This window comes from Gopherus flavomarginatus, chromosome 7 (assembly GCF_025201925.1).
Source record: "Gopherus flavomarginatus isolate rGopFla2 chromosome 7, rGopFla2.mat.asm, whole genome shotgun sequence".
NCBI lineage: Eukaryota > Metazoa > Chordata > Testudines > Testudinidae > Gopherus > Gopherus flavomarginatus.
The window spans coordinates 61,669,953-61,694,897 of NC_066623.1; the positions used below are offsets into that span (position 1 = coordinate 61,669,953).

General features: G+C 49.0%; 2 protein-coding genes across 4 annotated transcripts in view; one reads left to right on the plus strand and one right to left on the minus strand.

Annotated features, from left to right (window-relative positions):
* Positions 1-11,861, plus strand: part of LAMC2 (laminin subunit gamma 2) — a 36,156-nt gene extending 24,295 nt beyond the window's left edge. The window contains exons 11-23 of one of the 3 annotated variants that reach the window (XM_050963546.1): positions 225-470; positions 1,264-1,412; positions 2,178-2,322; positions 2,775-2,980; positions 3,753-3,832; positions 4,543-4,680; positions 5,727-5,871; positions 6,293-6,442; positions 6,751-6,865; positions 7,330-7,529; positions 8,406-8,564; positions 8,651-8,750; positions 9,698-11,861. In XM_050963546.1, the coding sequence (XP_050819503.1) occupies positions 225-470; positions 1,264-1,412; positions 2,178-2,322; positions 2,775-2,980; positions 3,753-3,832; positions 4,543-4,680; positions 5,727-5,871; positions 6,293-6,442; positions 6,751-6,865; positions 7,330-7,529; positions 8,406-8,564; positions 8,651-8,750; positions 9,698-9,948 (2,084 nt within the window). In that variant the 3' untranslated portion in view covers positions 9,949-11,861. Of the gene's footprint in view, positions 1-224; positions 471-1,263; positions 1,413-2,156; positions 2,323-2,774; positions 2,981-3,752; positions 3,833-4,542; positions 4,681-5,726; positions 5,872-6,292; positions 6,443-6,750; positions 6,866-7,329; positions 7,530-8,405; positions 8,565-8,650; positions 8,751-9,697 lie in introns of all 3 variants that reach the window. The other 2 variants (XM_050963544.1, XM_050963545.1) reach the window with 2 other exon arrangements.
* An 884-nt stretch (positions 11,862-12,745) lies between these two features.
* NMNAT2 (nicotinamide nucleotide adenylyltransferase 2) overlaps positions 12,746-24,945 on the minus strand; it is an 80,390-nt gene continuing 68,190 nt past the window's right edge. Inside the window, exons 9-11 of the mRNA XM_050963597.1 lie at positions 17,899-18,000; positions 17,346-17,413; positions 12,746-16,714 (exon numbers count right to left, since the gene is read on the minus strand). Coding sequence (XP_050819554.1) covers positions 16,612-16,714; positions 17,346-17,413; positions 17,899-18,000 — 273 coding nt within the window. The 3' untranslated portion in view covers positions 12,746-16,611. The remainder of the gene's footprint in view (positions 16,715-17,345; positions 17,414-17,898; positions 18,001-24,945) is intronic.

Consider the following 24,945-nt stretch of genomic DNA (forward strand, 5'->3'; position numbering starts at 1 on the left):
GCACAATGGAGCTAAATCCACTTCTCCTAACTGTACAAGGAGGGTGAGTTCCCCTCCCCAAGAACGGAGCTGAGATTGTGAAATTCATTGCCCAGCAGGGCGTAGTGCCTGTGTCCGCCAGCAGGAGGGGGAGGGCAGTGTTAGATGGGGTTTGGCCACTGCTTTGGGGCCCTGTAGTTCTGGAGGGCAACTGACCTCTGTCTTGTTTGTGTCTCCCTCCCCAGGCGCTAACTGTGAACACTGTGCTGATGGCTATTTTGGAAACCCCTTGGGCGACAATGGCCATGTGAGACCCTGCCAGCCCTGCCGGTGTAACAATAATGTTGATCCCAGTGCTGTGGGGAACTGTAACCGGCTGACGGGTGAATGCCTGAAATGCCTTTACAACACGGCTGGCTTCTCCTGTGACCAGTGCAGGGACGGGTTCTTTGGGAACCCCTTAGCCCTCAACCCAGCAGAAAAGTGTCAAGGTAGGAGTATAAGCTGGAGTGTGCACCTGTGTGAGTGCAATTGGACAGTGTATTTGGACAGGGAATGGACTCCCAAACCTGTACTAAGGTTGTGATGTGCTTTCATAGCACCTTTCATTTTAAGGGGTCCCAGACAGCTTTTCACATGCTCTGTACAACAACATTACACATTATTATCAGCAACGTTACACATTATTTTAGGACAAGTCAATAATACTGTGTCCAGCTGAAACCCTGGGGAGAATTTTAGGTAGCTGGAATATAATGGCTAGGCCCCAAGCCTGAACTCCACATATTAAGTCTCATTAAAAAAAAAAAATGGCCGGGGGTGGGGAGTTCCAGCAGTACCTTATTAGCGCAGTGCTGATTCAGAGGCAAAAGATAAATAACCAGCACAGCTCCTTGTAGCACCACTGGTATTCCTTGGAGGTTCCCCATGCGCGTACAAACCAGGCCTGAACTCCTTCAATATGGAGTTATGGATATTTGGAGGCAGTCAGCATTCAGGGGAACAGTGACTCAAGCAGCAGGGTAGGGTGGAGTTCATTGGTCTCTGTTTAGCCCAGAATGGGAGGTGGGCACTGGGCAGAGAGGCTGGTCAGGATGTAGGTTGTTGTGCATCTTTGAAAAACAGTGCAGAAGCAGAAGTTTGAGACCCCCGCAGAGGCAGACAGGAAGATGTTCTGGTGAGGACAGACGTGTTTTTATGAGAGCTGCTGTGTTTCCTTACGCTCTTTGGTTCTCAGTATTGATCTGATTTGTGGCTCCTTCCAACCCTTTGCTTTCTCTACAGCCTGTAACTGCAATTCGGTAGGTTCTGACCCCCTGAAGTGCAGAAGTGATGGGAGCTGTGTTTGCAAGCCAGGATTTGAGGGACCCAACTGTGAGCACACACAGTGCCCAGCCTGCTATAGCCATGTGAAAACACAGGTACGTTTCTCTGTCAGCTGGATGCCCATGACCATGGTATCTGAGCTGGACTTACCTGCCAACTCTGCCTGACATCACTTCTCCAGCAAAAGATTTCAGTGATAATTCCCTCTCCTCACCCTGCACTAATTTCTTTGCATTTCTATCAGATTGAACCCAGTAGCTGCCAAGGCTAATCCACAGATGAGGCTCGGCAAATGCTCCTTTCCAGATACAAAGGAAATTAACCACCCATGCCCTGAGAGCTCAGATAGGCCCAGAAATATAGATCTCCTCTCCCTAAGAAACAGCTCCATGCAGACTTAGGGACCACACTGACAGACTTTCGGCTCTGCTCTGTGGAGAGTGAGGGGGGAGAAGCAGGACGCGGCAGAGGTGTCCCAATATTTCATCTCTCTCATCTGGTCACCCTATTGGTTAGCTTCTTGCTGCTAGTTATGCTCCCTCCAGGAGAGGTTTGCAACACTTTGCCCAGGCTGTGTGGGGGAGCTTACACTGCCTGGTCTGTCAGTAGAGGATTTCAGCTGTCAGGGCTGTTAATCTGCTGTTTTAATCAGAATTAACATTCACTAAAAGGGCTCATTGTCCAGGTAACTCTTCCAGACTGTGCTGGGTTCTCTACTTCTCACAAATCCTGGGGCACCTCTTCTTCCCACCTCTTAGTGTCTGTGAACCTGGCCCAAGCCCTTGTCTCTTTGCCTCTGTAACCCATGTTTCTCAGCCACTTGCTGACCCCATGGCCTGCCTTGGTTTCAGGTGGATCAGTACTTGCAGCAGCTGCAGCATCTGCAGCATCTGGAGGTTCTTGTGTCTCGGCTGCAGCTTGGCAGTGGGGCAGGGGCCAATGAGGAGCTGGAGGGGAAGATGCAACAGGCTGAGGAGACCCTGCGTGAAATCCTGAGAGAAACTCTGAGTTTACAAGGTAATGCCAGGCACCTCCCCTTGGATGGGGTTGGAGAGACAGCAGAGGGGCTCCTGGAGGCTCAATGCAGTGAAAGGAACCAATGCTAGATACTGGAGTGCAGGGCAAGGCGTGCAGTTCTGAACCATGCACTTCAGAGATAAAATTCTGGGACAGGCTTTCCCCTCTTCCCACACCCAACTATACAGATGGGGGGTGCAGTCTTGGACAACCCCCCGACTGCTGGTACAGTATGAGTATGAGGGGGACACTCTAGGACTGCCCCCAACTGCTGGTGCAGTATGGGAATGGAGGAGGGGACAACACTCTGGGACAGCCCCTCCCCCCCGACTGTAGCATGTCAGAACTGTCTTTTTCTCCATTGAGCTGTCTGCCTGTTTGTGCTCAGTTCTTGTTTTGTATCCGGCGGCTCCCCTGTAGCACAGTAAATCTCTCTTGGTCTCTCTTGTCAGCCTCTGACAAGTCCCTGGAGAGCCGGATGTCCAAAATGAAGGGACAAGAGTCCAGCTACCAGAGCCGCTTGGCCGACATCAGGGTGATGGTGCAGAGGCTGCAGGTGCTGGGGCGTCAGTACCAGGCCCAGGTGCAGGACATTAGGAGGCTGATTGAGAAAGCCCATTTGGACCTGGGGCAAAGCAAAGTGACCCTGAGTGGGCTGGTAAGTTCTCCCCAGGACCTTTCAGCACAGACACTCCAGACCAGCAACATCCCTGGCCACTGCTGCAGAGGCCAGAGGAATCCTCTTCTGCTTACTTCTGTTCCTTTGCTCTCCATGGTGATGTTTTCCCAGCACCCAGTGCTGACTCCCTGAGCTCTCCAAACTTCCTGCCTCAAGCCCTTCTCCCACCCCCTCTACTCCCTTCTTCCCTAATCTTCCCCTGCACAGTTCGTGCTACCAAACTAAAAATAGCGTTCTAGACGTTATGGCTCAGGCTGGAGCTTGGGCTTTGAAACCTCCCCCTGTCCTTAGGCTCCAAAGCCTGAGCTCCACCCTGAGCTGCAGTGTCTACGCAGCTCTTTTAAGCGCAGTGATGCGAGGTCCCATTTATCAGCCTGTGCTCTGAGACCCAGGCTGTGTCGATGGACCCTGACTAAGGGTGGAAGTAGGTGTCCTGCTTCTCCATAGGCTGCTTCGGTTTTCTTACAGGGATGCTGCAAGTACAGTACACATTATTTTGTGGGTGCAGAGTAACAGGGGAACTTTGGCCAGTACCTTGCTCTATGATAGGAGTTCATTAGCATTGCTCTTTTACCGGGGTTCAAACAGACGGGAATGGCTGGCTAGGCAAATTTGGGTGCTGTGGCAAAGCTGTGTCTGTGTGATGCACTCTCTTACCTCCAGCCAGTCATTATCAATCCCTCCCTTTTGCCAGCATTAAATCAGAGAGATGGAGAGAAAGACAGTGCAATTCATTTCTCTTTCTCCTCAGAATATTCCAACTTCACACCTCCCTGGCGGGTCAAACAGTTTTTTGATGCTGGCCCAAGAAGCTCTCAGACTAGCAAACAGGTGAGCAGATTGCCGCATCCACTGGCACGTTCTAGGCCATGACTGCCTCTCCCCCAGTCCAGATCTACTGGTAATAGATGCACAACGGGTAAACACTATTGCCAAGAAGCACATATTTTGCAAGGGAGTGGTTCTGTTTCTTAGCTCGCTGAGTTTCCCAGAAAGACCTGCTCTCCCGTGATGGAGACAAGGTAGATGAGATAATATCTTTTATTGGACTCGCTTCTGTTGGTGAGAGAGACAAGCTTTTGAGCCGTAATCTGTGTGTCTGTGTGTGTATTATATATCTCTAATAAAAGATACCACCTCACCCACGAGTGCCAGGTTTATATAATTTTTGGTGTTGCCCCAGAACAGGTCCAAGCATAGCTGTCCTGTCCATAGGATGGACTAGGGAAACAGCCCTGAGCCTCGCACTTCAGAGGGACATGGGGTCCAGGGCAGCCTGGGGTGCTAGCGTGGGGCCCCCTAATGTGCAGTAAGCCCAAACATTGGTGGAGCTGGGCCCACGTTCCTAAATATTGGTGAAGCATGGGCATCATGGGCCCATATAACTTGCCGCCTATGACCTCACCCACCTTGTCTCTCTAATATCCTGGGACCAACACGGCTACAACTCTGATGACGACCCACCTGAATAACAAGTGGATGGAGGAAGTGAGGCAGCCTTTGCAGGCCCATGTCTCAGGGGGGGCCCTTCTGTTTTCCAGCCACGTGCAATCAGCAAATGCCATTGAACAGGCAGTCAGGGCGGCGGTGGATGACTCAGGACAGGCCCTGGAGCTGGTGCGCTCAACTGTGAACGGAGGAGGCATCCTGGCTAGCTCTGTGCAAGGGCTGCTGCGAAAGTAGGTTCACAGCACTCGTGTGTTTAGGTCTCCATGGTGGCGGGAGGGGAGAGAAGAGAGTATAGTAAGAAGTGCCTCTAAGAATCCCATTCTCCTTATGAGGTGTCTGTTGGGGGTATACAATTTCCTTTGTGTATTACACACATTTGTGGGGCCAAACTCATCCCTTGAGCAAATCATCCATTGGTGTCAATGATTTCCACCAGGGATGGGTTTGGCTCAGACAGTCTCAGATATAGTAAGCCCGGATCTACGCTAGGCTGGTATAACTATGTCGCTCAGGGGTGTGAAAAATCCAACCCCCGAGTGACTCAGTGAAACGGACCTACGCCCTGGTGTAGACAGCGCTAGGTCAATGGGAGAATTCTGCTGTCAACCTAGCTACCGCCTTTTGGGAGGTGACTTACCTATGCCAACTGGAGAACCTCTCCCGTTGGTGTGGGGGGCGTCTTCACTGATCCACTGCAGCTGCGCAGCTTATGTGTAGATAAGCCCTCAGAGTGATAGTAATAAGGTAACTACAGAGAAGAGCTGCACAGGTGATTTGGGACTGGAGGGGACTGACCTATAGGGAAATATGAAAGTGGGATGACCAGGATTTGCAAAGTGCCTATTGATTTTGAGTGCCCAACTTGAGACACCTTAAAGGGGCCTGATTTATAGAAAGAGCTGAGCGCCCACCTCTGAAATTCAGGCCCCTTTAAGGCATCTCATGAGTTTGTTTGCCCATTGTTAGTCCCTTTTGAAAACCTTGGCCTGTGTGTGAGCCTGGGTCTGAAGGAGCATGTGACACAGGAGGGCCTGCTGCTTTTCACTTCCTGGCTGACATGGTGGGGGAGGCCGTGTTAAATAAAATGAATTGCTCCAGTGTGGGAAATGTACACGATGCTTTGCAAAGATGGAGCCACTGACCAGCTTGCAGACTCGCTGATCTGAGGCAACTGGCCCGGTGACCTGACCCAGCAGGGAGGATCTGGTCTCTGTGTCTCATGGGCTGTTAAACATGAGGTGAGTGTTCTGGCTTACGATGCTTTTCTTTTTGGCAGATATGATGAAGCCAAATTGCTGGCCAGCAAGCTGGAGACTGACACCAGCAGATCTGCCTTGGATGCAGACAGGGCTTATCAGGGCAGCCTGGTGCTCCTCAGCTCCATGTCGCGCTTCTCAAAGATTGACACTGGGTCCTTCCAGGTGAGGATTTCTTGTCTGCTAGGCACCAGAGAACCTTGCTGCACTTTGTAGATGCAAATCATCATCTGCCAGCCCCTCTGCCATCCCAGTGTCCTGTTGGGAAGGAACTGATATGCTTCTCTCACCTCACTCTGTCCCCCTCTCCTTTCCTCCCATGAGCACAGGGGCTGACGAGTCTTTGCCCATCCTGAGGCTGAATGTAATGGATTCTTACTCCTGCTAGGTGGCCCATCAGCCTATGGAAAGCCTCACCACCTGCGGCGTCGCACGTTGTCACCCTGCTAAATGTATGTCCCTTTCAGGCCTGCTCCAGTTTCCAAGTGATACCGCTGTGGCAGCCAATCAGTGCTGGGGACCAGGCCTTGCGACTGGCGCCGAGTACCTGTGATCAAAGTAAACTCTTGTTTCCTTGGTGTCTCAGGAGGAGGCAAACCGGCTCAGGCAGGAGGCAGACGCTCTAATGGGCTTGGTGGAGACGTACATGGCAGAATACAGGCGGCTGCAAAGCAACACTAGAACCTGGGAGGAAGAAATCAAACAATTGTTACAGAGTGGGGAAAGCAAGAGGCTGGTAAGATATCATCCCCCATGTTAGTAGGTATCCTGAGCGAGCTGCCATCTATGTGATCTGTACACTACTTTATCCTGTCTGTGTTAAAGAGCAGGAGGTAGGTCAGCAGACAGACTGCAATCCCAGCTCCATTATTCTGCTCATGTGACTCAGACTGGGACAGCCCGTAAGCCTTTTCTGGCAAGCTGTAAATTTAATCCTCCCTGGTGAAATGAAGCTGCCTCAGAGACAGCTTTGGGAACAGGGCTGGGCATCCCGTGCTCTCTGCTTGATCTGCTGTCTCCTTGTGTCCCTTCGGTTCATTACAGGTTTCGAGTCAGCTGTTGTCCCGCGCCAACCTTGCCAAGAGCAGAGCACAGCAGGCACTGAGTGCTGGCAATGCCACTTTTTATGAAGTTGAACTCATCTTGAAAAATCTCAGAGGTGAGTCTATGGCAAAAGCATCTTACTTCAGCAGCGGTCACTGGTTCCAGTCAATTGCTCTGAAATCTCCACGTTGCTGTTTCCCTAGCTGCTGATAGTCACAGTATGTTCCATTGCAATGTAACGTATGCCAGATAATCCCAGCTCCTAGCATCAAAGGGTTAAAGGATCATTCCAGGCAGATCATTTTAACAGTTCCTGAGCTGTGTGACAGTGGAGCAAACCTCCTGGGAATCTTTCTCTTCCTGAGTACATCCACTCACCTGTTTCCCCATTCTCTGACTGTGGACATTCTTCCATGGAATAAGCAGCTCCAGAGGTGCCAGTCTTTCCTAAGCTGAGAGCGAGATTCTGCTTCAAGTAGTCTCTCATTTGTTCCTTCATCAATGAAGCCCATCCCTGACTCTGAGGAATGCCCTCTCCCCTCTGGGATCTGATGGGGTTGTGTATTTTTTCCATTTTAGGGTTTCACCTGCAGGTAGATGGTAGGAGAAGAGAAGCTGAGGAAGCCATGAGAAGACTCCCTCTCATCAGCAATATGGTCACGAATGCCAATGATAAGACTAGACGAGCAGAAGGCGCCCTGGGCAGTGCTGCTACAGATGCAAAGACAGCCAGAAGCATGGCTGGGGAGGCAAAGGAGATCACTGGTGGTATCCAGCAGGTAAAGGGAAGTCTGGGTTCTTTGATAAGCAGAGCATTGGGGGAATGGCAGGGGTAAGGATGGGGAGTGACAGAAGAAAACGGAGAAAGGTTACTGAGAAGCAGTCATCTTCCTGGGTTAGACACTAACCCAAAGTCCTGTTCAGCTCTCCGTCAACATGAAGGGTGTGAGTTACTTGAATGTATCATGTCAGTGTGTCCTGATAAATGATATGCATAGTCTGAGCCCCAGGTGCAGACCGGAAGGTTTTGTGACACTGGCCTGGCATCAGTGAGACTGCAGGTGGAAGGCGTAATTCCTAGCTCAGCTAGCCCCCCAAGTACATAGCGAGGAGGTGGGATGGGATTGTACTTGGACACTGTGGCTGCACTGTGGCTGTTAGTGTGTTAGCTCGATGAGAACTGGTGCATGTACGTCTACCCCAGTTGGGAATCGCACCTCGCAGCTGCAGCATAGGTGTGCCCAAAGTCGCACACAGTAATTCCATGTCATTAATGTGTCTGAGAGGGTGAGTTCAGGGAGTGGCTGCAAAGCAGAGTAAAGCTCTGCAGAAGGGAAATAAAACTAGCTGGGAAAAGAACATGATGTTGATGCAAGTGGATGAATCCCATATAACTTGGGCCTGATGGGCCCATGTTTCCATGAACTGGGTCATCTTTCTGCCTATTCATCTCTGGTCTGATTTTCAGAGGCGCTAAGGACTAGCAGTCCCGTGCTGAAATCGGTGACGGTTGCGCGTGCATAGCACATCTGAAAATCAAGCCACTAGTCTGTCTTTTCAAGTGGGTGTTGCCAATGTTTCTCTCTTGAATGAATCCTTGTTGGGCCTTCTTGCCTCTCCGATATCTCCTACTCTTACTGCCTTTTCTTTCTTAGGAGATAAGGCGGTTGAACTTGGAAGCCAACAGGACAGCAGATGGGGTCTTGGCACTGGAGAAAGGAGTCATAACTTTACTGAACGAAGCCCGAGAAGCCGAAAGGGAGCTCACGAGGAAGGCTCTGGAGGTCGATATGGATGCCACCGCTGCACAGAAAGTGAGTTCTCATCCCTTGCCTATAAAGCGACTGCAAAACTGTTTGGATGACACATGCCCTTACTGCCTTGTTCTTGCCTCTCTCAGACTGGTCAGGAGGCGCAGGGTGCCCATGCCAGTGCCCGCACTGCTGAGGCTGCTGTCCAAGAGACACTGCGTGCCCTGGAAGACTTTCTACATCTGATGGGTAAGTGTATAAGCACCTTCTTCATTCTTTGTGTCATGGTAGTGTCCGGAGGCCTCACCAAGGTAGTGTCTGGACGCCCCCATTGCACTACATGCTGGACAAGCACATGTTGAGAGGTAATTTCTGCCTTGCTTCTAATTTAAGACAAAGGGTGTGAGATGGGAAATATTGGCCTTGGTTATCCATTTATAAAATGGGGATGAGATGTCTCCACTATGAGCTAAGGGTGTGGTTCCCTACCCATGTCCCATACTCGCAGTAGCTTGATGAGCGAGTGTGAGTGAAAATAGCAGTGTAGCTGCAGTAGCGGAGCCATGCCGAGTATGTATCCACTGGTGCTGCCGTGGCTACACAGCAATTTACACTCTCACTAGCTCTCATTGAGCTGCCATGAGTGTGTGTGCACGAGAAAGGGAATCGCCCCTCATAGCCATAGAGAAAGAGTGGTATGAATGCTTCCTGCCTGGGCTGTGTGGCAGAGCCAGAAATTGAATCCTGATCTCCTGAGTCCCAGTCCAATGCCTTAACCACAAGACCAGCTTTCTTCTCTATCCGTGACTGTGCCTCATTGCTTGGGATGTTGTTGATTTCAGATCCAAACTTTCCTCCACCCCACACCAGCCTGGAGGAATTTAATAGTTGATTGCCTGTCAAGTACTGATCTCAGAAACATAACCTCTCCGAGCTGAGGTTGTGAAGAACTTCACACGAGTGCAAAGAAATGAATTCCAAGTATTTCCCAACTCCCTCTTTCTCTCCTGTTTTGTGCTGTGTCCTCCAATCTGAGTCTTTGTCACCCTTCTTTTCAAAGCCATTTGGCCTAGGCAGGTTGAGTGCCATGGATAACTGCAGCTGAGGCATGGGGCTAAGGGGTATGTACTTAGAAAGATCCAGTTCCCAGCATCTGTTCATTGTTTCCTTTTCTTTATTTTCCTCCTCGGAAATAGACCAGCCTGGCCCTGTGGATGAGCAGGCGCTGAGATTGCTCGAACTCAACCTCAGCGGGGCCAGGACAAAGAGCAGCCAGTTGAAAGAGCAGATGGCTGAACTGGAGAAAACGGCCAGTCTGCAGAGGCTCCGGGTTCAGACTCTAGAGAGAAGCGTTAATGAGATCCTGGCAGATATTAGGAACCTGGAGGAGATCCGCAACAACCTCCCCCCAGGTTGCTACAACACAAATTCCATTGAAAAACCTTGAGACCTTTAGGAAGACTCTCTGGACTGGGTCTCTCAGGCTGTGGATACTAGGCCATGGCCTGATGGGTCGTGGGGGATGAGGAAGCCAAGCCTGCCAGGACCAGCTGCCTTTGACTCTGCTGAGCTGAACACAGACCCTTTGGGTACAGTTGGTCAGACTCGGTGTGGCAATGTGCTGACGTTTGCCTCACGACATTGCGTTTTGATGCCAACATCACCACAAGGTGCCCCTGAGCCGGGAAAACCTGATACTCTGGTATCCTTCCCTGGAGTGCAGGAGGAAGGAATGAGAGACCCGGCTGCATGAAGAAGCTGCTGGCCAAGAAAAGCCATAGCTAGTAGGAGCCCATCCCCAGAGTATGGCCTGAGGAGGCAGTGGCACCCAGTTCAGCTTCTGGAGAGTCACCAAACCAATGTCTTATAGAAGCTGAACTCTGACTCCTGTGGATCTTCCTATCCCTACCAAGGCCCTGACGCTTGGGCACAGCCAGCAGAACTTGCCACTCTCCTCCAATGCCAGCGCCTCTCTCATTGCCTTTCACCACCCAACGCAGCATTGGTTCCCCTCGGTGTATTGCAAGACCCTTTTTCACCAGCAATCCTTTCCGAACTCAGCAAATGACAGGGACGGTTGCAGGACCAGGGAGGTCAGGGTTCCCTACTGCGGTACTGTCCTCACTGCCTTTCCAGTCTCAACACTGACACTAGCACTGCCTGTACATCTGTTTTGTGCTTTAGACTTGTGCAGGGGGAGGACCCATTCATTAAAGTGTAGGTCTTCCCCAGTGTATCTTAGCAAGGTGACTAAACTCCTGTTTAGTCCAAGGGAAGGGATTTATTTTTGATAGTTTAAAAATGATCACACTGAAGGGGGTGGGAGGATGGTCAGTAACTCCTTAGACTGTTGAAGGGGCCCTCAGCTGGAAAGTCCTTCCTACCAGCACACCCAGCTCCTGGGGAAAATTTCACACCCCTGTCTCCTCCCCCTTCTCATCCTGGGCTTTTCATTCAGGCGGGTTCTCAGGGATTAACCGGAGGGGATGTCTTCGTGATCAAAACCTCAAGTTTGCAGTATCTAGGCGCACTGAAAGCAGAGGTGCAAGCCCCAAGAGGGATGACTTAGTCCTTCATCCTTCTGAGGACAATCGAGTACCATGCAGTTTACTGTGTGTCTTTCAGATGAGACTTTGAAAAGCAAATTCTTGTCTTCTCTGCATGGACATCAAAGATCCCCTGGCACTTTCCGTAATAATGGGGGTGTTGTCTTGTTGACAATGGCCAAAATTACTGGCACCCAAGAGCCCAGCTTACCCTTCACACTGTTAGCATATTGATTGCCCTATCAACCCCCCCCAACACCGTAAAGGTAACCAGATGTGTCTCCACTTCCAGTTTGGAAGAAGTTTGGTGCTGCCTCCCAACAGACAATGTTCAATGTTTTACATAGAGCAGCCTTGAGTCAGAGGAATTGTGACTGTTTCTTAATCAATCATTCTCTAAAACTGGAGGAACTGGAGACAAATCTCTACCACCGGTGGGTTTCCTATGGGTCTGATTCCATTTTGTTCCTCTGTCTCAGTGGAGACAGTCCCCTGGCCCTTCTGACCACTGGAGAATGGCTCTGCTGGATACTTGTTACCTCTCTTGTGCCCCACATAGTGTGGCAGGATGAGCAATCTCAACCGTGCCCCAGAGGAGGTGGTCACTTTCTGGGGTTAAACTTACCCCTCAGTTGCTCCTCTTCTCTGATAAAGTGCCACCTCCTTGTTTGAATATTATATGTTAAATAATCATCTATGGTATATTTCTATTTATAGTGAAACACACTAACCTCTGGCTTGTTCTGCGATTTCTCCCACTGCACAGGACAGATGTTATGGAGCTGACTTTTTTTTGTTTTGTGTTTTTGCTTGAGTGCACTTTTTACTTGGAAAAAAAAAGGTCAATAAACAACAAATCCTTGTGGCTGGATGTTGCGGTTTCTTTCTTTCTTCCTGCTCTCCTTCTGGAGATAGGTATCACTGTGTCTAGAAGAGGTGAACTGACTGTTGGGGAAAGGAGGCGGCAGCGTGGGTTAGTGGCTAGAGAAGGCTGAGCTATTGAGATGATGATGATACTTTCTGGTGTGCGTCTTATCAGAGTGCTGTACAGTGATTGTTAATGACCATTATCCTTGTTTCACAGATGGAGAAAGTGAGGAATGGAGTGGTTGAGTGACCTTCCAGGGGAATAGAACCCTGGAGTCCTGACTCTCAGTCCTCTTCTCTACCCTCTAGGTTCTCAGACTTTCATGGGGGGAACCAGGCTTCACTAGAAGAAGTGTCCCATGGAGACCTTCCCTCCCATTCGTGATCGTACAGTGTCCCCCAGCAGCTTTGGCCTTTTCTTTAGAGGATAAGTAGTAATAGAGGAGCATTAAGTTTCTCTCCTGATGGCTCTGGCTGAGGACATCTCCTCCTCCTCTGCCTTATGTAGCAGCAGCAGCTGCTGGTCTGGCCCTTCTCCCTTGTTTGCAGCTGCTTTTACAGGCCTCCAGGCTCTTCTTTGCAATGGGTGAATTTTGATAACTTTAGAAGGAGGCGGAGCCAACACAATGTGACCTGCCAGCTCCCTACAGAATATGTGTGATCCAAGGGCCAAGGACCTCCATTCCAAACTGCAGCATTAGACCACGCTGCCTCCCTGATGAAAGTGGCTATAAGTGCGAAGTATTCTCCTTGTTTTCAAAGACAGCCATCCAGCTGTCACAAAGAGGAGCGGGACACTTCCCTAGCTGAAGCAACAGTGAAACACTACAGTCTAATAGCATCATTTTTTATTACATAATTTAAACACTTTGCTGATAAAGGGGTAGGGGAGTTTTTGTTTTGGGTTGTTTTTTTTTGTCGACCACTTTTAGCAACAGAAATCCAACTCCAAACTCTTTCACGAAGATGCAATTGGCAACATGGCAACTTCAACCCCATTGAGGTTTTTTTTTCTTTTAAAACTTTTTTTAATTCATTTCAATAAAGCAAAACTGTGTTATTAAAATTGCGGATTCAAGGACCATCCCACCCTCTTCCCCCTCATACACTGAAAAAAACCCCATTTCTTGCCAACCCTTGTTGCATGGGTTAGAGATGGAGGCGCGACTGCTCACGCCAACCCAAGGATCAAATCCAAACTGATCCCAACAGTTCGACAGTCCACTCCAAAGATATGCTACACACCCATCCCCCCCGTACCATGAGTTTTACTGAGCAGATAAATGAAGGCATAGATAAGACTAGTAAGACATAGTATATTCATCATCCATACCACAATGCTATGTTTCTAAGGCATGCCGTCCTAAACTGGATGAGATCGAAAACTGGTCTGTTTCCTATCTCACACCCTTTGATCACCTGAAGGAGCGGGGGATCGAGAGCTTTTTGCCTCTTATAAACACTTTCTTAATTCCTTTTTATCTCCTTTCTCCATCTTCCCTCAGTTAAGAGCAAATTGTCCTACCTCACACTTCAGGGGCAAGCCTCTTCTCTCTGAGTTTATTCCCTTGTTGTGTCTTGGTGGCTCATTCTAGACATTGATTGCTTTATCTCCTCCAGCTTGGAGTGGAGAAGTGCAGTAGGTTCTGGCAAGTAGCCGTTGCTATTCTCTGAAATAGCGTGTGTGTGAGTCAGAGCTCATGAAAAGCTTCACCCACACAGGGTAGTAAGAACAGTTTGTCTAGAAGAGCTTAGCTACAGACGTTGTATAGATAGAGAACTCTTCCCCTCCCTCCCCCACAAAATGACCGTGCCCCTTATATCCACCTGCAGTGTGTGAGAGCAGGGGCCTCCAGGAAGGCTGCTCATTCCAGGTTCCCCCATGCTAGTATGTAGAGCAGTGGGTGCTAGCAGCAGGAACTCCAGATGGAGACATCCCTGAAGAACAGGTGACCGTACACATTTTCTACCTGCTCCCATCAGCCCTCATGGATTCTGAGTTTACTTGGTGCCCACCTGGATATACACGTTGGTGCCATGAGTGGCAGGAAGAGCAGAGAAACCAGAGTCTGGCAAAACCAGTCCAATCTCCCCACTCCCTTTCCTACCATTCTGCTTGTCATGGGAAACTTCCGTGCAACAGTGACAATTCCTGAACTAATGTTTCCAGGTGGGGGTAAAGCCTGGGAAGGGAAATCTTGCTGGTGGTACCACTGATGATCCTGTTGCCTTTCCAATAGGTCAGGAATGGGCTAGTGATCTGAGCAGCGGCCTAGGGATTCCTGGGTTCTAATCTCTGCTCTGACACTGATTTTTTGGGGGCCTTGGGCAAATCACTTAACCTCCGGACTTCTGACTTTCCCTCTGTGAAAGGGGGGGTGACAATACCTACCTCTGAGGACTGATCACTGAAGTCTTATAAAGCACGATAAACTGCAGTGAGTTTACAACTGCTACATATGTTTTTTTTCTGGCTGAAGGGCTGACAGCAGTGGTTTGCCATGACAGAGACGCCTTCCTGGACTCTGGCTTTTCTTGGTAACAGGCCATAGTGAGTTCACAGCAAGCAAGGTGGCCGTGTTGAGCACCGGGTCACCAAATCTAATGCAGCGTCTTCTCTTTGAAGCTTCCGCTGGAGCAGGTTGTGCTTCATTGCAGCCCTTTAAGGGCTTTTGCTTTAAGATCCTTTCCTGAAATGCTCCTTCTCCCTGGGGGGGATCACAGCCCTCTGAGGGGCACAAGCAGCAAGTTCCCTTGGTGGGATTCTAGTGCTCTCCTGCTTTTCATGGCACCTGGGTGGGAATGCAGAGAACCCAGCGCAGAATAGCTACAGTGCCTTCTTACAGGAATGCAATCGGGTTGAAACAGCCCAGGTTAGCACAAGCATAACAGGGAAGTAATGGCAGGTGTCTGAGAACTAAAGACAAGCGGCTAAACTCCAAATAAAAGGGCTAACTGGAAAAGCAGAAGGACAAACCCTAAAGCTGGGCTTTGCCTTCTTCTCTAAGGATGCAATAACTCCAGCGCATGCACTGTCACAGGGCTAGGAGCCCTCTGCGAGTCAGTGGTACCCAGCACTGCAGCCTGCTTGCCGGGGCCAGTATGGGGCCTTTGTGCCTCTTAAACATCCCTGCTCTCTCCAACCCATCTCAGCATTTCTTGGCCAGTGTAGGTCCCCCTTGCATCTATTCCGCTTGCCGGCATTTGGCCCAATGTGCTGCAACCACAGCCCCGGACAGCAAAGCACAAGAGTGGTTTGTCCCGAGAGATGCATGCGGGAGATGGGGAAGGTGCAAGCTGCAGAGCTCGCAGGGTGAATAGCCTGTATTTAACAGACTCCTCTCAGGCAGCTTGAACCCCACGTGCTTAAACCCAGGAGGGAGGAGCGGGAGAGGGAAAGGGAAGGGAGGCAGGCAGGAGTGGAGACCATACTAACCAGGGAGGTACCAGCAAGTAGATCCCAGAGGCTGGGTATGAAGGGAGCAGCTTGTGCCTATAGATCAGATGACATCCCTGAGCACTACTCTACCCATCTGCATCTGCGTAAGGCAAGTTTGCTCAGGGGTTAGCTATGATGGCAGCCCCCTCCCTGCTAATGAATTCATCAGCCCCTTTTGACATATCATTGTAACCCCCACTGAGACCTCTGTGCCTCCCTGCACAGCAGGATATGCTGCCTGTTGATCAGAAAGACGCTTATTGACTTTTGGTAAATATCAGGTTACAGAGCCTCTCCCCCTGTCAGCATCCCATGGACAGATCCTACCATGTTGTGACACTACAAAACCTAATGGTTGGGCTTGAGAGAAGCACAACCAGTGGCCTTCAGCTGCCATTTGCTTTTGAGTTCCCGTGATCTAGTCTGGTATGACACGTTCCTTTCCAGGATCTGTGTCAGGTACCCGCCATCTGAGACTCAAATACATCATGACCACTTAAGAGACATCCTGGAGTGACCAGGTTCATGTCAAGTTAAGATTAAAGGAGGCCCCTCCTAATGAATAATTATCTACAGCAGAAGCAATTGCTGCCAGGCTGAGGTGTGCTTCCCTCTGCCGCCCCCCCCCCCCCAAGCCTTAGCTCCGAAAACCATTTCAGAATTTTCACAGTTCTTTTCTACTTCAAAGCTAAACTGTCCCAGAAGTGGCCTGAGCAGTGCTCTCAGCCTAGTCCAAGTCTGGGCATTGAGCTAAGTGGGTTAGGATCTCCCATTGCCAAGCATGGATATAGTGCATCATGTCACGAGGCCAAGGGGCTCACACTAAAACTATTAATAAAAAGATCCATCGTGTTTTATTTGGCTTAAGTGCCGTAAGATGGGAAAAGACTGAGCCCCTGTTCCCGGAGCATGCTGGGAAGGTGGACACCAGGGCCACTTCCCTAGGGCATGCTGAGAAGGTGGACACGAGAGCCACCTCCCTAAAGCATGCTGGGTACATCTCTATTTACCATACCCCCTGCCCCCCGGTGTATGAAGGGGAAGGTTCTCCAAAGCAGATTGCCAAGCTGTGTACCATTGGGGGTTTGCCACAGCTCCCTGGAGATTCCTGCACTATGGAGCGCTAGAGTCAGTGAGTGAGACAGGCGGACACGCCGGAGGCTGTGAGAGAGAGAGACAGACACGCAGAGCGAGAAGTGTGATGGAGAGCTGGAGGGAAGTGGAGCGGTGGGGCTGCCTTGCTGCAGCGCCTCAGGCTTTAACCAGAGGCGTTGATATACAGCTGGCTCTTGAGGATGTAGTCAATGACGGGCTGAGACAGGTAATCCACAACGTGTCCATCCCCGTGCTGCAGGGCCAGTCTGCGGGGGCAAGAGAACAGAGGGAGTCAGTGCTTGCCAGTTACCTGCCCCACGTTGCCCCAGCCTGCTTTCTCTTCCCCAACAAGAAGCAGCTGTTTGGATAGGGTTCAAATCAGGCTTCATGTGAGCTCAGTCCATGGAGGAGCTGGTCACAGCTCCACAGGGAAGCTGCATTTAAGAGGGTCACTGTCTCTCACACGTATGCACATGGTAACATTTTAGCCAAAGGAGCCATTGGTCTGAACGTGTGTGAGATCAATGCAAGTGGATAGGACAAGGCTGCCGAGGGAGGACGGCTCAGTGATTAAGGCACTGGATTCAGGAGACACGGGTTCAATTCCCTGTTCCATCACTGACTTCCTGTCACTTAATCGCTCCGTTTCTCACTTTCCCATCTGTAACTAGGGGATCAGACCACTTCCCTCCCTCACACGATGGAGCTATGATTATGAGGTACTCAGATACTATTGAAATGGGGCTATGTAAGTACCTAGATAGATGGGGAAATATTTGTGGTCGATTGTGAGAAATTCTTGGATCCACTGGGTGGGAGATGAGATGCCCTGCAGTGGGAATTGAGGGCAGGTCGGGTCTCTGTACCCTGCAGCAGGAGGCCCTTCGAGTCACGCACCTGCTTTTAGTTGAACTGACGACAGACATTGGGTGGTTCACATCATCCTTCACAACGAGGATGTTGTTCTGTGGCGAAAACAAGAAGAGCAAATGAACATGACTGACCTCATGGCTTGTGCTCCCAGCATGTTGGGGTTCTCTGGCTGTGAGGACACTAGTGCCCAGAGGTGACTTGGGCAACTGGGCACTTCCTTGGGGATGGTTTGAGGGCTTCTGGGTTCTCCATCCCAGTCACTGAGGTCTGGAACAAGGCCTATGAGTGCTGAAGACGTAAGTGACACACAGGCCTCATGCTAGTCCTGTGCACAGGGGTGAATGTCTCCCTGAATGCAGAGGCTGGGAGCACTTACATGTATTGGTGCTCTTTATGGAAGTGGTGCAGCAGTAAAGCTTCATAGCTGCCACTGTGCAGCCAGCTCACCCTGCCCGTTGGCCTGCCCCGCAATAGCATCATGGCACAGTAAGAAACCAGGGGTGGAAGGCAGAGCCAGGACAAGCGGACCCAGTCCCAGCCATGATGCAGGGAATGTCTGTGTTGTGCAGTCACTTACTTTATACTTGCGGAGTATTGAGGAATGGTTCATAATCCGGTCTGTGTCTGTGCCGTCCCGGGGCACCACCACAATCCCAAAGTCCCCGACAATCACCTCCATCTGGGAGCAATGCAAAGAGGGATGTTTCAGAACCTTTTAAGCTTCCTGCACCAGGGTGATGCTGGCCCAGGAACCAGCTCACAGGTCCCTGACTCAAATGAAAGATGTGCTGAAATATTCTGTGATGTGTTTTACTTACCTTCTTTCTGCAAACTTCCTGGAAAGTCTTTGCCAGAAAGATTAATGTCATTGAGGAGGCTAATTGGCAACTTCCCAGGGGATATCTACACTGCCAGTTGGAGATACAAATTCTAGCTCAAGGACCCATACCTACGCTAGTGCACTAAAAATAAAGTGTAGCTGGGGTGGTGTGAGTGGCAGGAGGCACTAGCTGCCCTGAGTACGATCCCACCTAGCTATGTACTTGGGGCAGCGTGGCTGCACTGCTGGTTTAGCGTGGTAGCTTGAACCGAGCTAGGGTGGGTATGTCTTTTTGAGTTAACAATCACCCCCTATGCGTGAAGTGTAGACAGACCTGCAGGTATTCTGATCATATGTTCTTATAGGACTTTTCAGTGCATTCTCTTCCTATGGGCCTCGGTCTGCGGTCCCACTCCACACACACAGTTCACTGAAGGAGCTGCTGAATTGGGGTCTGTAAGGGAAAAGCTCTTCCAAAATAGCTTGTTGCCAAATGCTAGCAGTAAGTACCGATGAGGTGGCAGAAAGGGCAAGTTTAACCTCACGGCTATGCCGAACTGGTCCTTCTGTTCCAGCGTGTGCATATTCAGTTCCCATGGAGACGTTGGCAGTGGTGGCTGGCAAGATTTCAGTCTGGCAAAACCTAATCCAAAGCCGGTTCAGATCTAGGTTCCATTCCATTCAAACCACTATGGTTTGTTGGGTTTCAGATTAAAGGTTCTGACTTCAGCCCATTTCTATAGATCACTCTGCAAAATCTGGTCTGGGTCCAACCACAGTAATGGAAGAGCTAATGATGAGGGAATTTCCTCTGCAAGGCTGAACCATACTCCTCGAAGGAGGAAAATCCAACTGAGCTCCTTATCAGTCAGCAGAGTTGTTGCTGAGTTTCATGCTGGTTTCCTGGTTTCACTTGGCAGATTTTAAATCTAATACAAACAGCCTCCACCCTCCTAATTTAAAGTTTATCTTTGCTCCCTTTGCCCTACAATCCTGGGATTTTTCTTCCCAAGATGACACTGACACTGCTCCATTTCCTTTGGGTTTTGTTCCAGTTACGACCTTGCTAAAGCTCCCCAGCAGCGTGTTCTGTACAGTGACTCAATGGAGTATTTAATGATACTGCTTGAACCAAAGTTCAGTCCTAGAATCCCACTGTTTCCACTTAGAGCATTTCATGTGTTTGTCAGTCTGTCTTAAGATATTATCCTGCCGCCCATCACTGTAGCATGAGAGTCCCTCACCTAAAATCAATACCAAGTCCCTAATGGGTCTCTGGAATGTCTCCCTTTTTGGTGTTAAACTGTTTCTTTAGAGCAGGCTTTTTTGGGGGGAACAGGGGGTTGGAAATAAATGGGGTATTTGAACTGTGAGCATCACTGATGGTGGAGGAAAGGCTTCCTCCAAGAGAATGGCTTTGCAACATTTCCTGAAGATGGTCAGGCTCTGGCCTGATCGCCCCCAGGACTCTGTGCCATAACTGGATGCCCTCCTAAGCGAACGCGTTGTCCCCAGCTCTCACTTGCTTCAATCTAGGCTTTGTGATCTGCATTGGCTCAGGGGAGTGCAGCTGTCACAGGGGTTCCTAGATCAAAATCCAGTCTTTGAGGTAGTTGGGGGTTGAGCCATTCATTGCTTTGAAAACTAGGATCAGGGTCTTAAATTGGCATCATAAACTGACTGGGAGCCAGTGGAGGGACTTGAGCACACACCTGATGTGCTCACTTTTTGTGGCCTAAGCCATGGTGAAGGTGAAGCCACATTCATGCCTGTACATCATCTTCACATTCAGCTTCAGTTACAGCAAGCCAGCCTGGAGGTGGCAAATGCATGGAGTGCTGTGAAACTGATGCTACCTGATCATCCAAGCTTAGCGAGGATTCAGACAGAACCCCGATGCTTTGCCCCACTTTGGTGAATGGAAGCTGTGCACCTTCAGTGGAAGGTGAGACAACATCTTGACCAGCTCTTTGAAGCACTTTCTCCTTTCAAACAACTCCCCACAACTTAGTGCTCTTGAGCATATCAGGAAATATCTGAGCAAATAAACTGCCACTTGCTAAACAGCATTATTTTAACCCGATACAAATGTTAGTCCTCTAAGCAGGTGCTGCTTGCAGGAAGCAAAGCAGAATCTGCAGTGAGCTGCTGTCTTCAGTCTCTCATGCGCTTTAATTGAAGGGGAGGGTGTTGGGATCCCATGCAAAATAGGACTGGATTCTGGGGGAAAAACAGCCCAAGTGTCAAACCTCGGGTTTAAATTAGAGCACCCAATCCTGACCCTGAGCACTCAGACCATCTGCAATTATCAGACTGGGGTGCCCAAGTGCCAATCTGAGCACTGAGATGCAGGACTAGCTGCCTTAATTTAGGCCCTCAAATTACAAAATGATCTGTTACTTTTCAGTCTGAGAGTTGACTTCCCAGAGGCGCATCTGGATGGAAAAGCAGTTCACAAAGTGATTCATTTCTCGGGGTCTCCTTTCTGGTTTGCCCAGTTGCAGAGAAGGAGACAGGAGTGGCTGCTGTTTCCTAGACTGGACATAATTACTGAAATTGAGTCTCTCTGTTGATCTCACTGTATCCGTGTTAGAAGTTTGTTTGCTTGAGTACTCAGTGTGGGATGCCAGAGGAATTTGCCGTTAGAGATCATCTGGCACTGGATCAAAGACAACTCCCAAAGCCCTTTTCTGGTGGTCTGGTGTATTTGTTCCACTCTTGTCCAGACTTTGTTCCTCCCTCATCTAGATTATCCTCCCCTCTTGGGTCCTCTCCATTTTCCAGCTTTCTCCCGACATCCATCCAAAATTTGGAAACCCCATTCTCTCATAGCCGGCAATTACTTCAGCAATATCACATATGGCTGCCACATTGAGGTAAACCACATGCCTGACTGACTCAGAAACCTCCACCACCACTTTATCCAGTCGACTTTCCAACACCTAATTGCTTGGCAATGGACCTGTAGCAGTCTGGGGTAGCCAACTTCCAGATGGTTGTAGCAACTTGCTTCTGGATCAGAATGGCCACCCTCATTCATGTGTCTTTATGGAGGAATGTCACAGCAAACTGCTCACAAAGCACCAGAAACATAGCTTGCTTCATGTTTCTTCTTCTGGCCCACCTGCTGGTCATCCCAGGTCTGCATGATGCTGTGACCCCACCAGGCTGAGCTTGTGGCCCTGCTCCAGAAGCCCAAGTCACCAGCGGCTGTAATGAATGTCATCAGCAGCTTCAGCCAGTTTGCATCTGCCGTGTCTGTGTCGTCTTTCTGTTCCATCACAAGTTTTGTCAGGTGCCTTTGGTGGGTCAGAAAATGTTGCTGAAATGTCCACCAACGTCTCACAGAAGCTCTGCCCATTTCCTGACACAGGAGTACAAGTGCAAACATGAGAACTTCTTCAAAAGGTGCCTCCTCTGTGTTGCTGGCTCCGGTAGCTGGGAACGCACTAACCAAAGTGACTGCTTAGCAGACTGTTCAAACTTCCTGCCACACAAGGGGTGGACAGTCAAGTTTTCCCACAGTGCACCACAGCCAAAGGCTAGAGTGGCCACATTGTGCAATGGCACTAGTGAATCTGGGATATGGTTGGCTTGACTTGGGTCTGCGTGCTGCAGGGAGGATGCCGGAGCCCCAGTTTGAACCCAGATTAATGTAGGGTTATCAGTGTAGACGCTCGAGCCCTGAGTTCTCTAACGCAGGGTCCACTGACTTGGGTCCCACTAACCCTCAGTTTACATTGTTATGTAGGCATACCCCATATACTGCAATATAAGCCCAGGGTTAGCAGACCTCCTGTTAGCAGATCCTGGGTTTGTTAACCTAGGGCTTGAGTGTCTTTGCTTATTTGTAACCCCAAGTTAGGAATTGTTGAAACCTGGGTCCCAAACTGAGCCTGCAGCTTCTAGGCTTCATTATGCGGGTCCAAGTCCAATCACCCCATCCCAGACTTCCTAGTGCCCTCCCAAAATGTGGCTGCTCTAGCCCTTTGTTCATAGTACAGTGAAAACTTGACTGTCCACCAAACTTGACTGTTCAGAGGACCAAGAAAGTCAGCTCATGGGATTGTGGGATACTTTGGCAGACTCCCAGAGCACAAGTTCAATGGGGTTGTGTCTACACTGCAAAACAATAGGACTTGAACTGTGGATCTTTGGACCTGAGCCACAGTTTAGAACACTTTGTGTGTAGATGGAAAGGGGGATTAGGCTTAAGCCTGAACTCGAACCCTACGCTTACATTGCAGTGTAGATATACCCCACAATTATCTTCCTCTATGTCCACTGTTCTGACCTTGTTGCCATCCTCCAAGTTCTTGCACAAACTTCCTGTAGCCTTCTTCATCAAGTCTAAGTTCCTCATTCAGTCTTCAAGGACTGTGCCACATTGCAAATGAACCACACCACACCTCCCATCTTCCTTTCACACAGCCCCTTAGACCTGGAACTCTCTCTGTGTCACCGTTCAGGAAAGACTTTCCTTCCCTTGATTCAAATGCTCACTTAACTCTCCTCTCCCACAAAGCCAGCTAACAATCGTCCAGTTCAGTAACACTGTTGCCCGCTCAATACCAAGGAAAAAAGCAACAGTTGAACTTCTCTCTATATCTCCCAGCATGTCTGATCTGTGTCATCTGTGTCTGTTTTAAATGACTCGGGGAGGACCACATATCCTTCTGTGTCTCCTAAAGCACCAAACAAAGAATTTCTCTGGAAAACATGTCTGCTGCTTTCAAAGGTAGAAAGGAAATCTCACCTCTTCCTGAGCTCCACTCAGGTCAGTAGAGACAGAATGTAACTGCTTGCGGGCATGTCATTTAAGACCTGTCTGACCTGCTTTGGCATTCGAACATCAGCAGAACTAGCTATGTCCTTGCAAGATGGAGCTGTTGCTTTTATGCATGTGTCTGATTTAGGTAGTTCAGTATTTTTTGGCTCTGACAGAAGAAATCATCTGGACAGATGGGCAAAGCTTGGGCAAATATTCTCCCCAAATCCAATTTCCTAGCATGTTTTCTCCCAAAAATGCATTTATAGCTGTTGTGTTTGCATTTGTTTTGTGTTCCCTTTTGCAGATATTCTAGTGCATGTATTCACTGGGGGAAATGTTCAAGGAAGTAGCAAATTATATGTGATTTAATACCGAATTATCATGAAAAGCAAATATTGAACTAATTCCAGGAACACCTGAAAACCTCACTCTAATCACACACGTACACAATCAGGGAACAGATTATTCACATGCTTACAGGCTTCGTTGGACTTGGTCCTTCGTCCTTAAAACAACATTGTCAAGACAAGAGAATTCTATCTGTAATTATCTGGAGGAAGTTCCATGGCCTGTTTTATACAGGAGGTCAGACTAGATTAGTGGTTTTCAATCTGTGGTCCATGGACCCCTGGGGGCCCGCAGACCATGTCTAAGATTTCCAAAGGGGGCTGCACCTCCATGTGAAATTTTTTAGGGGTCCACAAATGAAAAAAGGTTGAAAACCATGGGATTAGATTATCACACTGGTTGCGTCTGGTCTTGGAATCCATGAACATAGATAGGTTTGCTGGAGGTGATATTTCTAGCTAGTAGGAGTATTAATGTAGTGGCCTTAACCTCTGTTTGTTAGTATGGGTCAGTATGATGATAAACTGGGTTTTGATGACCAAGCCACATTCTTACTTTTATTGGTAAGTACCAGAGCCCCTATATTGATGGTGTATTAGAAAAGCATATCAAACGGTCCTTTTCTCCACATGTAGTGTTGTGGACTCTTGTTATTTTAACATGAATCTTGTGGTATTTGATGTTTTTACTTAAAGCACCATCCCCTGGAGTCAGATGTCTGTGAGAATCTCAGCGTTCATAATTTAAAAAGTCGGCATCTAGCCCTCATGGTTGCAAAGAAAATGTCTGAAAATGTGACCCAAGTGGGAACTAAAAATGTCAGATGCCCGCAGACAAAACCCAACCCCCTCTACATTTTTTTTTTAAATCATGAGATTTTAAAATGAATTTTCATTATTTTGGGGGGCCTGAGTCGTGATTAGGAATATTGGGGGCTGGCAATACAGTACTCAGCTTTAAGGACAAAATAATCTGCCAAGATAAAAAAAAAATTAAAGACTATAAAATGCATTTAAGGCAACACAGATTAGAAGAAATAATTTAATTTGCTTTTCCTCATGGATGCTGTAATGTCTCATTTCATTCAGTTTGGGCAGTGAAATGAGACTGGTCAGTTTCACTTCCGGGTTCTCATGCCCTAGCACAAGGCAGCTGTGTTTGGGTTCCTAACACTGTAGTGCTATATAAGAGCTAGGCTGGAATTATTATTACTAGTGGTAGGTATACTACACGAACACTGTTTTGCTTGGTTTATTTAAATTTCTGTTCCCTATAGTGTCATGAAAATTGGATCTTGCATATCCCTATATCCCACTCCCCATATTCTAAATTTAGGGCCTAAATCTATTTAACAGCATCTGTTTATAAAAGAAAATGAGTTTGGGAGATGGCCTTTAAAAATTTCCTTACACCCTCAGAATTAGACATAAGTAGCTGCAATCCCCAGCTGTCTCTGCCACTCATCTCTCTGAGGGTGGGGAGAAAAACGTGATGCGAAAGGGAAAGTTTCTGGCTCCAGCCTGAAATAAAAGCCAAGTAGGTTCTGAGAGTCAGAAGCAGGATACCTCTCTGGCTCGCTTGGCTAAGGCTGTTAATGGAAAGGGCCGGGGGGAGGATGGAATGGGGGATAGAGGCAGACTGTTCAAGGTTTCCCATGTGAGTTGACTCAGTTGTTTCCTGGGAAT